Genomic DNA, 16,041 nt, shown 5'->3' on the forward strand with positions numbered 1-16,041 from the left:
TGTAACAATATAAATTCATTTTAATTAATTTCTCTTGAGAAGAATAACATCAAGGTATCCTGACTGCATACGGCCAAGTAGCCAAACATGACTCTGGGTATAGCTGCCGTGGTCCAAGGGGGAGGAGGTCTCAGCTACACATAATGCTGGCAACAGACCTTGGCATCACCCACACAAGGCTGGTTTTCATACAAACAGAACGCAAGAATTATAGGGTAATGGAGGTTTAAAAGAAAGCCTGTGAGCCAAGGCAATGTGTACTCATAGTGGAAAACTCATAGAAGGCCCTGACATGGAAATGCATGAAGCTATGAGTGAAGCCAAACATTCAACTGAATCTCTAGAATGTTGAAAATACCGTAAGTGGGAAATGTCGGCTTAGGAAAGACACACATAATGAGGACAGCCAGTGTGTTCATGGCCTTGAGAGTTTACATCATGCTACCATGTGCTCTGGATGCCAAATATGGAGCTACAGGATTTAATGCTTGCTCTACAAGCATTAAATCTGATGATTTAATCATGGTCTGATACTTTCTATCTTCTTTATTCAATTATTTTGGAATGGATATGTGTACTCTGTTCCACAATGATATGTTGGAACTATGCATTTTTTTTTTTTATGTTACAGGGATTCACAGAGAAGTCTGCCTAGTGTATCAGAGAAGATTTTTTTCTTTTAATTTTTAAACAAAACTGTAACTATTGAGACAATGGAAAAGTCCACCACTGTTGGAAAGCCATGGTTGTGAGAACAACGCTAGCCACATAGCATGAATGTAAAGGCAGCAGGTCATACTATGTCTGCAGTCAAGAAGCACAGAGTGATGGATGCTGGCTCTCCATTTGATTTCTCCTTTTTAATTCATTTTTTTTTTTTGAGGTAAGGTCTCACTCCAGTCCAGGCTGACCTGGAATTCACTATGTAGTCTCAGGCTAGCCTCAAACTCATAGCAATCCTACCTGTGCCTCCTAAATGCTGGGATTAAAGGTGTCTGGATCCATAGCCCATAAGATGGTGACACCCACATTCCAGGTGGATCTTCCCACCTCAGTTAAGTCTCTTAGAATCATGAATGATTTACATTTGTTTTTTACATTACTGATTGATCATATTTTTTCTTCTTTGGTCTTTTAATTTGATTAATTTTACTAATTCATTAAAATATTAAAACAATCTCCACTCCTCATGTAAATGAACCTTTGTTATAATATTACCTTTTTTCTTGCTACAGTTATTTATACTTTGTTCAGAATTTTGGCATCTAAGCTCATGTAAGATATGGGCTTATAATTTTGAATTTTTATAATGACTTTTTCCAGGTTCAAGTACTGCCATCAAATTATATTATCTCATAAAATAGACACACATGATTTCATCTTCCAGAAATCCCAGGAAGATTTTGAATAATAGTTATATTACTTATTTCTTTAAGTCTGGTGGAATGTACTTTGGTAGTGACTTTACCTGGGACTTTGGTTTGTTTATTTTTAGACAATGATGCTCTATAAGGCAAGAATCCACATTGTCATTCTCACCTCAGTATTGGTTCTTCATGGAATATGTGTTCTCCAACGAGGTAGATGCTTTCACTTAGTCCTTGTGGTGCTTTGACTCGGGGATCCCCTATAAACTCAGGTGTTCTGAATGCTGGGTTCCCCGCTGATGGATATTTGGGAATTAAGCCTTCTGGAAGCGGTTTATTTTGGGGGGCGGGCTTATGAGTGTTATAGCCAGTTTCCCCTTGCCAGTGTTTGGCACACTCTACTGTTGCTATTGTCCACCTTACATTGGCCGGGGGTGATGTCTACCCTCTGCTCATGCCGTCATTTTCCCTGCCATCATGGAGCTTCCTCTCTAGTCTGTAAGCCGAAATAAACCTTTTTTTCCCCCACAAGCTGCTCTTGGTTGGGTGATTTCTACCAACAATGCGAACCTGACTGCAAACAGTCCTCTCAGAGATCTAAAACTTCCTTGATTTTCAAGTTTAACTGTGAGTTACTCCATGGGTTGATCTTCTATCATATTAAACAAAGTTAAGGGAGAATTGGTGAACTCTAAAAGATAAGTCAAAAGAAAGAATCAAAAGTGAAACACAAGGATAAATGGGTATAAGCTGCATTATTTTCTTATATTGTGTTCAAAATATTAAAAATCCAGTTAAGGGCTTCTCCTAATTTTTAAGACTTCATTTGAGTAGTTAATAACAATACGTAAAACTATTTAAAAATTAGTTAGGTAATACATATCCAAACAAAGCTTAACTACTTACATTCCATATGCTGAGCTTACAGCAAGACTGGTGATCTGCTGGGGAGGTTCACCATCTACCCACACCAGCTGAATAACAAGATCTGCTTGATATCCTGGAGGCATTCTCACTGGTTTTGTTTTAACACTGGAAATAAGAGTAAAAATGATTCTATCATATACGATTTAAATAAGCACGCTTTGCCATCTGAAGTGTTTAAATAGGACCATACTTGTAACTTTAACTGGTCTTTATCATTTTCTTTTTGTCTTCTGAAGACAGTGCTTTTAATTAGTTTTGCTATATAATTATTTTTACCTACATGATAACTATTGCATTCATATACAACATAGTATAACAATCAGAGAAAAGGCTATTATGTCACCACTCAACTGAATTTTAACATATTTAACACCAGAAATCTTGTTTTGCTCTAAACCTACTCTACCCTTAGTTGCTATTCTAATTGACAGAATTTTCTATACTTCTAGCTATTCAGAAAAACCTTACAGTCATCTTCATTAATATCTTGTCTTTATTCTTCACATCCAGTCAATCAAATATTATTAATGTTATCTTCAAAATACATACAGAACCTAACCACTTCTTATTTTTTTTGCCACTACCTTCTTAGCTATCAAATAAAAATAAAAGTTGCCTATTTAAATTTCAAGTAAATAATAAATAGAATTTGAAGGTATGTCCACTGTAATATTAGAGGTATAGTGATATTCTTGTTTACCTGAAATCCAAATTTAAATGAGTTTCTGAATTTTTATTTGCAAAAATAAATAAGGGAGTCCTTTATTTAATCTCTCACTAGTTTACTCAAATAGCTTCTCAATTAGTCTCATGCCATCTGCCCTTCCCTCCATCCTCAAATCCATTTTCAACACAGCTACTAAACTGATTTATTTAAAATTTAGACCTAATAATGTTACTTTCTACTCAAAACCTTACAGTGACTTCCCATTTAGAGTAAATGGCAAGACCTTCATAAATAGCCTACAATTGGCCTTCTATTACCCATGTAACTTCATTTCCTTCTATCTTGACCCTTTTCTTAGCTCTAGCTACACTGAACTAATTATTTAAATATAACAAGCAGGCCGGGTGTGATGGCAGAAGGCTTTAATCCCAGCACTTGGGAAGCAGAGGTAGGAGGATCGTCATGAGTTCAAGGCCACCCTGAGACCACATAGTGAATTTGAGGTCAGCCTGGACCAGAGTGAGATACTACCTCAAAAAAACAAATATAATATATATGTATATATATACACATATGTGTGTGTGTGTGTGTGTGTGTGTGTGTGTGTGTGTGTGTGTATAAAATCTCAAGCACTATGAGGCCTTTGTTCTAGCGTTCTTTGTGCCTAGAAGATTCTTCCACCAAAGACATTCTTTGGTTAATTCCCTTACTTCATTCAGATTGTTCTTTAAATATGATGACTGTTCATTAGTCACACATATAGGAACAAATGAAAAAAATTAGGTAGGGGCTGGAGAGATGGCTTAGCACTTAAGCGCTTGCCTGTGAAGCCTAAGGACCCCGGTTAGAGGCTTGATTCCCCAGGACCCACGTTAGGCAGATGCACAAGGGAGCGCATGCGTCTGGACTTCATTTGCAGTGGCTAGAGGCCCTGGCATGCCCATTCTCTCTCTCTCTCTGTTACTCTCAAGTAAATAAATAAAATAAACAAAAAAATTTTTAAGTCACGTAATTGCACAAACATGTATATATTGGTAAAGTTTAATACTGCTAAAAGCAAAGTTGGCTAGGTAAAATGCTTATGTAATAGCTAATGGATATTCAGGAGTTTAACTGCAGTGAAAGAAAGAGACTTAGGGACAAATATCAGCATAAAATTTAGCAGAAAGCTGGAGATGGCTCAGCTGTTAAGGGGCTTGCTGCAAAGCCTAACAACCCAGGTTAGGTCTCCTAGTACCCACATAAAACCAGATGCACAAAGTGACACATTTATCTGGAGTTCATTTGCAATGGCCAGAAGCCCTGGTGCACCCATATTCTCTTTCTCTCTCTCCCTCTCCTTGAAAATAAATAAAATATTTTTAAAAGTTAGCAAAACATGTATTATTTGCAACTGAAGAAGTACTCATCATATAATGTAATTCATGGAATGACAATACTTAGAATAGTTTTGCTATTTGGTTCCCTAGGCACTTATCCCAAAATATAAGATTACTGTGAATTTTTCCTTTTGGTTCTTAATTGTCCTTAAAATTGTCTCCAGTATTTTCAGGTTAATCTTATTACATCCCAACAATCATACTGCCATCTAAATTTCTACTACCAGATTTTTGTTTATTTCACTGTTTTTCTGTTATCCCTATCTTAAACTCTTTTACATTTTATACAAAAAAAGGTAAATAGAAGATTTATAATCAAGCAAAATTATAGTGCTTTCTCAAACTTTCTGTTCACTTTCTGATTTTCCTTTCATTTATATTAAATGAAGTTAAGTGATATAAAGGAAAACCTAAATATATAAAATTGTGGCATAATATTTCATTAGCTAAAATTATATGATTATTCCTGTTGCAGTTTCTCATATTAATACATGCTTATATTTACTTTTTAAATCACAATAAAAGCCTAAGAAAGAAAACTAAGGATTACTACTAATTGTATATTTGTTGTTGTTGAAAACTTATTACTAAAATTTACAAATATGTTTGCATAAGAAATGCAGAAACAAGCTATCTAAAGTTCTTTAAGTAATAGATATAGAAATTTTCATAGATTTAGCAAAAATTCTTGCTAATTCTCCAAGCTGTTAGTAAATTTTACTATAGCTTCATTAGCCTTAGTCTTTATTTGGTTAGGGTGCTAAATTTTGTTTAAATAATATTGAGTCAATAGATTATTAACAAATAAAAATTATAAAAGGTATGTAATATTCTAGCAATCAAGAGATTGTTTTTCCATTATATTATTATTATTATTATATAGTATATTATAGTAGGCATAATATAGGTTTTCCTTTCTAATTCCTAAAAGACTAAAGAAATTCCATAAATATACTGTTTCAATTGGGATATATTAACCAACTGGCCAAATTTTTGCCTTGCCAAACTTCCCATTAAATCAAAGTCATGTTTTCTTTAGACTCTTTCCAGGAAGGAAAAAAATATATATATAAATAAGCAAATGAATGGTGAAAATATTATGTTCTTTTTATGAATGTTCAAAGAAAAAAAAGATGCCTTTGTAAACCACTTAATAACCTGAGAGAAGAGCAGTGTCCAAGAATTATGTGATTAAAATGTAAAATTGCTTTAATATTTGGTACAGCTCTTACTTGAGACATGGAATACTGTCCTTTGTTACTCCTTCACTAGACACAGTATTAGTGCTCCCGGAAAGACTCCTTGAAGGAAGTTGGGATGAGAGATCTGGAAACGGAGGACTTGTTTCTGGTTCAGGGGTTATAATATCTTCAACATCATACTGAAGTCGTACCTCTAAGGACTTAAAAACAAAGTTTTAACTTAAGTTATAATGATAATGTATCTAAAATTTTTATAATTATACAGAATTTTTAGATTAATAAATTAAACTTAAACATACTAAAGTTGAAAAGTATCTCAGGATGAATTAAATAATGAATCAAATTGAACATTCAATGGCAATCACAAATAATCACAAATTTTTATTTTTATTTATTTATTTATTTTTATTTTTATTTTTTTTATTTTTCGAGGTAGGGTCTCACTCTGGTCCAGGCTGACCTGGAATTAACTCTGTAGTCTCAGGGTGGCCTCGAACTCTCGGCGATCCTCCTACCTCTGCCTCCCGAGTGCTGGGATTAAAGGCATGCGCCACCACACCCGGCAATCACAAATTTTTAATTCCTCAGAACTACAAGAAAAATACCTACCAGTAAAGATAAATCTGATAGTTCATTTTTTTAAAACATAAACTATTTTAGAATTTTACCTATATGATTGCATTAAATCAAAACTGACTTTTATAATAAATAATTGCTTTACAATTTAAAGAGCACATTTTTGAGATTGAAATATTTACTTTAAAAATGTCAATGTTGGATGAGAATAGTAATATTTACCAAAATTATTGTAGTAATTATCTTTTTCTTTTTTTTGAGGTAGGGTCTCACTCTAGCCCAGGCTGACCTGGAATTCACTAGGTAATCTCAGGGTAGCTTCAACTCAGGGCAATCCTCTTACCTCTGCCTCCCAAGTGCTGGGATTAAAGGCGTGTGCCACCACACCCAGCTGTAGTAATTATCTTTAAAAGACAAAATATCCTCTAGTAGTGATAATATAGTAATCAAGTATTAAGCATCTACCAAGATACTGCCCTAATGTCTCTTTGTAATCATAAGACCCATATGAAATTGGTATTAGTATTTCCACCTTACTTTTATTTTCTTCTTTTTCTTTTGTTTCACACAATTATGTGAATGATGAAACTAAATTGTATCCAAACATTACTACTGCATAACAGTCTTGTGACTGCTCAGAACTACATTTTTAAAACCTAGATATACCAGATTTTAAAGACTGAGATTTCAATGTTATAACAGACTGATTAATGTCACTTGGTATAAAACATACTCAGGCACATATGAAATAATCTTTATCTTTTTATAAAATGATAAAATATATGGGAAAGAATAGGAAAATTATAGTTAACTTACATTTATCTCATAAGAACATCATTAATTGTATAATCAGAATATTTCTTCTATTTGAGATTAGGCAAGGTAGTCTCATAATTAATTTTAGCATACAAAAATGCTGCTACATAGTAGAAAGCCATTAAAATAACCTTATTATATTTGATTAATAATCATCTATGATAACTAGTTGACAAGGAAATACAAATTAGTTAAACTTAAAAAAATAGAACAAGACTAAGTAATGTTACATTTAAACATAAATCAAAACTACATATGGCTTATAAGCATTTTATGTGTATGTATAAGGACACACTGTATAATATATAGTTAAAACATTTGTTATCATCATTATATATAATTTTTATAATCAAAAAAGAAGCAAATAATAAAGTAATGCTGAGATTATAATACTGACAATTAATATTTAGATGTAATTGACTTATTTTGGCCAGGTAGATACAATATCAAAGAGATACAAAGATATAACAACAGAGAAAAATGAGAACATGATGTTAAATTTATAGGAAGATTAATTTAAAATAGAGTTTATTTTTACATTGAAGTTTTGTTAGAAAGCTATTTTGATTTCAGTATGCTATATTAAGTAACAACAAATCTGGAAGTCCTGTGAGTTGTAATGGTGGCTATCCATTGTATTCTTGGTTTAAAAGCATACCAAGTAGCATTGCAAATCAATGATAATTGCTTTTTTTTAGTAACTGTTACATATGAAAGATAAATCTTAGGTAACTTACCACTATTTCTGTTGTAATTTCATGCCTGCTGAATTTATAAATTATGACATATGCAGAGACTCCTGCTACACAAAATATTCTGCTCTCGGGACACCAGTAAATCATCTGAATGGCAAATGGATCTTCCTCTACAGTTTCACATGTTTGCTTGCACTCTCCTATCTTCTGTTTTTCAAACACTTTTGAAGTTTTTAACTTATACAGCATCTGCAATGTTACTATAAAATATTGAAATATAGTTATATTCTAATTTGGATTTAAGTATTAGTTGTTGTTAAATTTTTTCAATGTATTTTAAGGCCACAAAAGTAAAACCCAAATAGGGGAAATTACATGTATTTAGTAATCAATGTCATGATCGTACGTCAGTATTATCATGATGGAAATAATAGGGAATGATAAAACATTTATTGAACATATGCTACATGTCAAAGAATGTGTATTAGTTTACCCATAAAATTATGAGAAAAGTGCTGATCTGGGTATTATCCTTGTTTACCAAGGTGAGCATTAGAGCTAAGAAAATTTACAATGAAAATCCAGAAGATAATTTTCTTCTAGAGGAGCTCTATTTCCCATTTGAATGCTAGATAAGAGGTTGATACTGTCCCCCTATACAAGTTTAGATAACAAACTTATAACCAATTTAGGAACTATCTTGAGTGATTCTGGTCAAGAAAGGATCAGATATAAATCACATAAGACTCCAGGTTACAAACTGTTTTCACTATTTATTTGATGGTGTATTTTCTGCTGTCACATAATTTCTTTTGAACCTCACAAGATGAGTGGGAATGGACATTTGAGACCAGAAGGATAAAAACACCTAGCAAAGACCTCATAGGTGGAAAGCAAAGAAAATTCCTTGACTAGTTAATCTGCAAAAAAAAAAAAAAAAGGCACTTTAAAAAACATATTTACTTATTTTAGAGAGACAAACAAAGAGAGAAATGGACAGAGGGAGAGAAATAATGGATGGACATGCCAGGGCCTCCTGTCACTGCAACAAACTCCAGACACATGTACCACTTTGTGCATCTGGCTTTATTTAAGTACTGGGGAATCAAACTGAGTTGTCAGGTTTTGTAAGCTAATGTCTTTAGTCACTGAGCCATCTTCCAGCCCCAACTTAGCACCTCTCTGATTTGCCATGTTTCTTATAGATAGGACTGCTAACAGAGTGACTACTTGTTCTACATTATAAAATAAAAGTAGAATAGATATTTTAAGCTGATCTAAAATACAGAAAATGGATTTTTGTAACATTACCATATATTTTTGCTAAAATATTTCTGAAATATTATCCAAATTAAAAAGTTGTGGAAGGCCATAAGAATTAACGAAGTGTTTTCTGTTTTATGGGGATAAACTTAAAACTTACTTGCCGAAGCATCCCAAAATTTTATTGATCCATCTGCATGACTAGATAAAAAATAAATTAGTATTAATTAAAGTATACCAAATAAAAAGTCATTAAATGCATAACAACTTGTATTAGTGTTATAAGATTGTGATTTGAAAATATCACTGCAATGAATAAACCATTTCTAAGCTCAAAACACTGGTTTGTTTTTAACCAATACTCTAAATTCTAAAGCTGAGAAAAACAACAACCCTTAGATTTTTCTGTCAGGTTTCACATGCACCCTGTAAAAATGGCATGTGAAAAATGAGAACTACTTCAAAAATAAAATTTTATGCATTCAGTTAAAAAGATAAGAGATAATTTTTTATTATAAAAATATAAAAGCATTCTTGGGAGGGTGTAGAGTAGGAGAGATCTCCCTGTTCCCCCCCCTTCTCCCACTTTCCTGGTCCCCATGGGTTCTCCTGCTGCCAGCTTGGGGCTTCCTGGACCCTGTGATCTTGCTGTAGAAGCAGGCCCCTTGCTCCACCTTCCTGATTGAAAGGTCCTTGGGTCCCCAACTCCCCAATCCCCTGTTCCGGAGGGTGCGTGCAAGGAGCAAGTAGGCCAGAGCTTCTGAATAGTTCCCCACCTCCCAGTTCCCTGATCCCCATAATCCTGCTGCTGCCTTGGGGTAGCCTGGTCTCTGCATGTGGGCTGTGGAAACAAGCCTTTTTCTCTTATTTCCTGATTGACTGACTCCAGGGTACCCCAATCCCTGTTCTCCTAAGTCAGAGGGTGCATGGACCACTGTAGGAGTGGGCCTCTTGCCCCCAACTCTCCAGCTTCCCAGATCCTGGATCCCCAACCAGCGGGTCCCCATGTGCTGAAGAGTACATGCAAGTGGATTGAGTATGCCAAAGCTCCCAGTTTCCCAGGTTCATCTGATGTACTTGCAATCACCACAGTCTGCACATCTGTGATTATAACCACATTGTACACCTGTCTGGTTCACATTTAACATAGAACACCCACTGAAGATCCTACAAGGACAAATACTTGCTTTCCCCTCAATAGAATAAAATGTTTCCCAAAGATGGGTATAACATGATGCAAAAAAACAACAAAAGTCAGAAAACAGAGATCTCCATCAATGATTCCTAGTATCACTATGGAAGCCTCCAATGAAATCATAAAGAAATAAACAGAAATTCAACCCCAAAATGAAAACACAACAATCAATGTGACCCTGATCAGAAGAATTGCTGAACTGGAAGTAAGACATCAAAAACCCAACAATTGCATAAAGGAAATTGAACATAATTATCTCTTAGGGCTCAGCTTTTTACACTAGGCTTAACTTAATTGAAGAAAACCTTAGAAGCCTAAAAAAAAAAAAAGATATAAATGATTGAAGATCAGTCAACAAGTGGAAGATCATAATGACCAATTGATTAAGCTTAGTGAAGATTTGATCAAATGCAAGAATGAATTCCAGTAAGCATCAGAAGACCTCAAACTAAAATTATACCTCAAAAAAGAGATAGACATGAGGCAAAATAACACAACAGAAACAGAAATCAAACACCTCTCTAGAACTCTCACTAACAGAATTATTCATGTGGAAGACAGAACCTTTGACCTGGAAGACAAGACAGAAGAAATTGATAGGGAGTCTAAAAACCTTATTAAGTTCAAAAAAATCATGTGAACAGAGTAGGAGGGAACTGTGGGATCTCCTAAAATGACCAAACATCCAGACCATAGGTATACCTGAAGGAGAGGAAATTCAGACTGGAGGCATAGAAAACATAGTCAACAAAATTATTAAGGAAAAAATTTTTGCAATCTTTCAAAAGAGAAGCCCATCCAGATATGAGAAGCTCACAAAACATCAAAAGCATCAAAGAAGAAACTCTCCAAGGCACATCATAGTTAAAACTCGTAACAATGGAAACAAAGAGAGAGTGTTAAAAGCAGTAAGAGAGAAACAACTCACTACATACAAAGATAATTCCATCAGAATTACCTCAGATTTCTCAGTGGAAACCCTGAAAGTCAGAAGGGCCTGGAATGGAACACTTCAAAGTCTAAAAAACTATGGCTTCTAGCAAAAGCTACTGTACCCAGAGAAAGTATCCATCATAATCCATGGTGAAAGCAAAACTTTCCATGAGAAAAGTCAACTCTATCATTATATGAACATAAAGCTAAACATACAGAGAATACTTCACAGAAAACTTCATACCAAAGAGTCAAACAACCAATCTCAAGAGCCTACAAGAAGAAGATCACAGTAACCAAACTAGACCAGGCTCAAAAAAGTACAAAACACAAGAAAGCACCAAATACCATAAAGTACCCCATCATGGCAGAGATTAAATCAACCCTCACAGCTTTAACCTTAAACATTAACAGTTTTTTTTTAATTTTTTATTTATTTATTTGAGAGCAACAGACACAGAGAGAAAGACAGATAGAGGGAGGGAGAGAATGGGCGCACCAGGGCTTCCAGCCTCTGCAAACGAACTCCAGACGCGTGCGCCCCCTTGTGCATCTGGCTAACGTGAGACCTGGGGAACCGAGCCTCGAACCGGGGTCCTTAGGCTTCACAGGCAAGCGCTTAACTGCTAAGCCATCTCTCCAGCCCTTAAACATTAACAGTTTTAACTCACATATCAAAAGACACAAATTAACAGGGTGGATCAAAAAACTGGATCCTTCTATCTGCTGTCTTTAAGAAACCCAGCTCACTACTAAAGACAGACACCACCTCAGGGTGAAGGATGGAAAATGATATTCCAAGCAAATGGAAATTAGAAACAAGCAGGTGTTGCCATATTATTATATCTGGAAAAATAGACATCACACCAAAAGTAATTAAAAAGGACAAAGGAGGTCACTTCTTACTCATCAAGGGCATGATCCCACATGAGAATATGAGGGCAATAATAAATCTATATACCAAAACTTAGGTGTACCACAGTTTATAAAACAAAAATTACTTGAAAACAAAACAGAAATAAACACCAACACTATCATAGTCAGAGACTTCTATACTCCATCAAAAGATCATCCAACCAGAAAAATCAGTAAGGAAATAACAGAGCTCGACAGCACCACAGATCAACTAGACCTAAAGGACATCTACAGAACTTTTCATTCCAGTTCTATAGAATACAAATTCTTCTTGGCAGCCCATGGACTCTTCCTGAACATAGTCCATATATTAGGTCATAATGTATGCCTCCATAAATTCAGGAAAATTGAAGTAACTTCCTGCATCATATCAGATCATAATGCTTTAAAGATAGAAATTTACAACAGAGACACATCAAGAATGCCACCAGCTTCTGGAGACTGAATAATACACTTTAGAACAATGAATGGGTTATAGAAGAAACCAAAAGATAACTTGTAAAATTCTTAGAATTGAATGATAATGAAAACACAACCTACCAAAACTTTTGGGGCACAATCAATAAAGGTAATCCTAAGGGGGGAATTCATAACACTAAATGCCTTCATAACAAAGACAGGGAGATCCCAAATTAATAACCTAACTGCCTGCCTCCAAGCATTCAAAAAACAAGAAGAATCCAACCCTAAGAGCTCCAGACAGAAAGAAATAAGATCAGAGGAGAAATTAATGAATTGGAAACCAAGAAAACAATTTTAAAAATTGATTAAACAAAGAGGTGGTTCTTTGAAAAAATAAAATAGATTGATAAACCCCTGGCCAATTTAATCAAGCAAAACAAGAGAAGTCTAATTTCTAAAACCTCTACTCCAAAAAATTGGGCAATCTGAAAGAAATGGATGGATACCTAGCCATATGCCATGTACCAAAACTAAACTCAGAGCAGGTTAATCTCCTAAACAAATCTATCACATCAATGGAGATTGAAAACGTAATAATAAACTTCCCCAAAAAGAAAAGTCCAGGATCAGATGGCTTCTTAACCGAATTCTATCAAACCTTCATTGAAGAACTGAAACCAAGTTTTCTCAAACTGCTTTGCATAATTGGAGAGCATAAAATCCTTACAAACTCCTTTTATGAAGCTCACCCTAATACCAAAACCAGACAGAGATACAAGAAAAGACAACTGCAGGCCTATATCCCTGATGAATTTAGATGCGAAGATCCTGAACAACAAAATCCTCGCAAACTGAATTCAACAACACATCAAAAGCATTATCTACTTTGATCAAGTAGTCTTCATTCCAGGGATGCAGGGATGGTTCAATATACAGAAATTGGTCAACATAACAGACCACATCAATAAACTTTATCATAAGAACCACATGATGACCTCAATTGATGCAGAGAAGGACTTTGACAAAATACAAAGGCCACCTCATGATCAAAATGCTGGAGAGAATAGGTGAGTTTATATCTCAATACAATAAAGGCTATATATAAAGTCCATATAATACTTAATGGGAAAGACTCAAGGAGTTCCCATTGAGATCAGGAACAATGCAAGGGTGTCCACTCTCACCAGTGCTCTTCAACATAGTACTAGAAGTCCTAGCCCAAGCAAAAAGACAGGAGAAGAAATAAAAGGGATTCAAACTGGAAAGGAAGAAGTCAAGTTAGCCCTATTTGCAGATGACATGCTCCTATACATGTAAGTGACCCAAAAGTCTCCATCTCAAAACTTCTAAAGGTGATTGATTCCTTCAGCAAAGTGGCAGGATACAAATTCAACACACAAAAATAAGTAGCCTTTCTATATGCAAAGGACAAATATACAAAGAAAAAAAATCCATGAGGCTGTCCCATTTTCAGTAGCAACAACAACAAAAAAATTAAACACAACTGGGTGTGGTGGCGCATGCCTTTAATCCCAGCACTCAGGAGGCAGAGCTAGGAAGATTGCCATGAGTTCAAGGCCACCCTGAGACTACATAGTTAATTCTAGGTCAGCTCTGGGCTAGAGTGAGACCCTGCCTCAGAAAAAAAATTAAACACCTTAGAATAACACTAACCAAGGATGTGAAAGACTTATATAATGAAAACATAAAAACACTCAAGAAAGAAAGCAAGGAGGACTTGAGAGCATGGGAGTCCTCCCATGTTCCTGGGTAGGTAGAATTAATATTGCGAGAATGGCAATTCTGCCCAAAACAATGCAATACCAATAAAAATTCCCACATCATTCTTCACAGAGATTGAAAAAATGATCTCAAAATTCATATGGAATGGCAGCAGTCCTCACAAATCCAAATATATCTTCAGCAAAAGAAACACCTCTGGAGGTATTACCATACCTGATCTAAAGCTATATTACAAAGCTATAATAACAAAAATAGCATGGTACTGGTATAAAAAGAGAAACAGACCAATGGAACAGAATTGAAGACCCAGACCTTAGATCAAGTAACTACAGCTGCTTGATCTTTGACACAGGTGCCAATAATGTAGACTGGAGAAAAGACAGCACTTCAACAAATGATGCTGGACTAACTGGATTACCATATGTAGAAAAATGAAACTAGACCCATTCATTTCATTATACACAAAAATCAAGCGCAAATGGATTAACAACTTTAATATACAACCAGAAACTTCTACTGGAAAAAAAATTGGAGGACCGCTCCATGATATAGGAGTGGGGAGACTTCCTGAACAAAACCCCAGTAGCCCAGGACATTAAACAATCACTCAACCAAAAGGATATCATGAAGCTTTAAAGCTTCTGCACAAATATACCATAAGCAGAACCAACAGATTGCCCCTTAATGGGAGAAGAGCTAAGACCCTATTGCTGAAGACCCCATTTATGCCGACGTAGAGCACAGAAAGACCTGGCTGGAATTTGGAAAACAGCAAGTCCCAAGACAGCCTGTCTTGTGCTGGAAAGTGCTGCATGAGTTACTGACGGAAAATGGCCAACAATGGTCTGAGCAACCAGAGGTCTAAGCTACTCAGAAGCAAACACCCTGACAGAATGTACATGCCAGTGCAATAGTTGCACACAGCCCCAGTAGGTAAACTACAGCTTTCTGATTGGTTAAAAGGTCTTCTCAGTGTAAAGGAACCCATATCTGGAATTGTGAACCAGATCAGAATCCTATGGAGACAAAGATCATGATCTCTAGTGTCAAGCTCTCACTAGTCTTTGGCTAAAACAGGGACTACATGCATTAAATTCTCCCTAAATTCATGATGCTTATCCCATTTAAACTGTGCTGATTTCTCTCTTCATTGGAGAATCTGTTATTTTCAGAAGGTAGTGAGACCCAAAGAGAAAACCTACCCCTTGCATTTCAGCCAAGCCACAGCTGCAAACACAGAGGAATTGGGGAGATGAGCAAGAGTGCTGCTTCCATGCTTAACCCGATAATTAGCACCAGGGTGAAGGATACAGACCCTGAGGAAACTCAACACATACCAAAGCAGAAATCCAGAGGTTCCTAAGAGGTCATCACTGAAGTAGACTTAAAATTCATCCAAAATGGCTCAGGGAATTTTGCAGAAGAGGGGGTGGAAATATTGTAAGAGCCATAGGTTGAGACATCATGCCCAGAGGCAGTGCCTCCTCCTCAAAACATAACTGACTTCAGCTCCCACAATGCATAACTCCATTGGAAATACCTGCAACCCCACTGAGGAGGGTCACCAGTGGAATGGGGGCAGGGATGAGGGAAAAGAGGGTACCACCACATGATGTATCCATACAAATATGTTGCTAATTAATAATAATAATAATAATAATAATAATGGGGCTGGAGCGACGGCTTAGCGGTTAAGGCACTTGCCTGCAAAGCCAAAGGACTCATGTTCAATTCCCCAGGACCCATGTTAGTCAGATGCATAGGTTGGGACATGTATCTGGAGTTCATTTGCAGTGGCTGGAAGCCCTGGAATGACCATTCTCTCTCTCTACCTTTCTTTCTCTTTCTCTCAAATGAATAAATAAAGAGTTGTATTGTGCTCTGTTAAAAAAAAAAAAGCCTTAAAAACAATAATATAAAGGAAAAAAGCCAAGAGAAGCTGGGCATGGTGGTGTACACTT

The 16,041-nt window shown here is 35.7% G+C and overlaps 1 protein-coding gene across 10 annotated transcripts in view; it reads right to left on the reverse strand.

Moving 5' to 3' along the window:
- Stxbp5l (syntaxin binding protein 5L) overlaps window positions 1-16,041 on the reverse strand; it is a 265,174-nt gene that overhangs the window by 105,244 nt on the left and 143,889 nt on the right. For all 10 annotated transcript variants that reach the window (XM_045147811.1, XM_045147808.1, XM_045147806.1 and 7 more), the window contains exons 15-18: window positions 9,053-9,093; window positions 7,672-7,889; window positions 5,573-5,742; window positions 2,274-2,399 (exon numbers count right to left, since the gene is read on the reverse strand). In XM_045147811.1, coding sequence (XP_045003746.1) covers window positions 2,274-2,399; window positions 5,573-5,742; window positions 7,672-7,889; window positions 9,053-9,093 — 555 coding nt within the window. The remainder of the gene's footprint in view (window positions 1-2,273; window positions 2,400-5,572; window positions 5,743-7,671; window positions 7,890-9,052; window positions 9,094-16,041) is intronic.

Source organism: Jaculus jaculus, chromosome 4 (genome assembly GCF_020740685.1).
Source record: "Jaculus jaculus isolate mJacJac1 chromosome 4, mJacJac1.mat.Y.cur, whole genome shotgun sequence".
Taxonomy (NCBI): Eukaryota; Metazoa; Chordata; class Mammalia; order Rodentia; family Dipodidae; genus Jaculus; species Jaculus jaculus.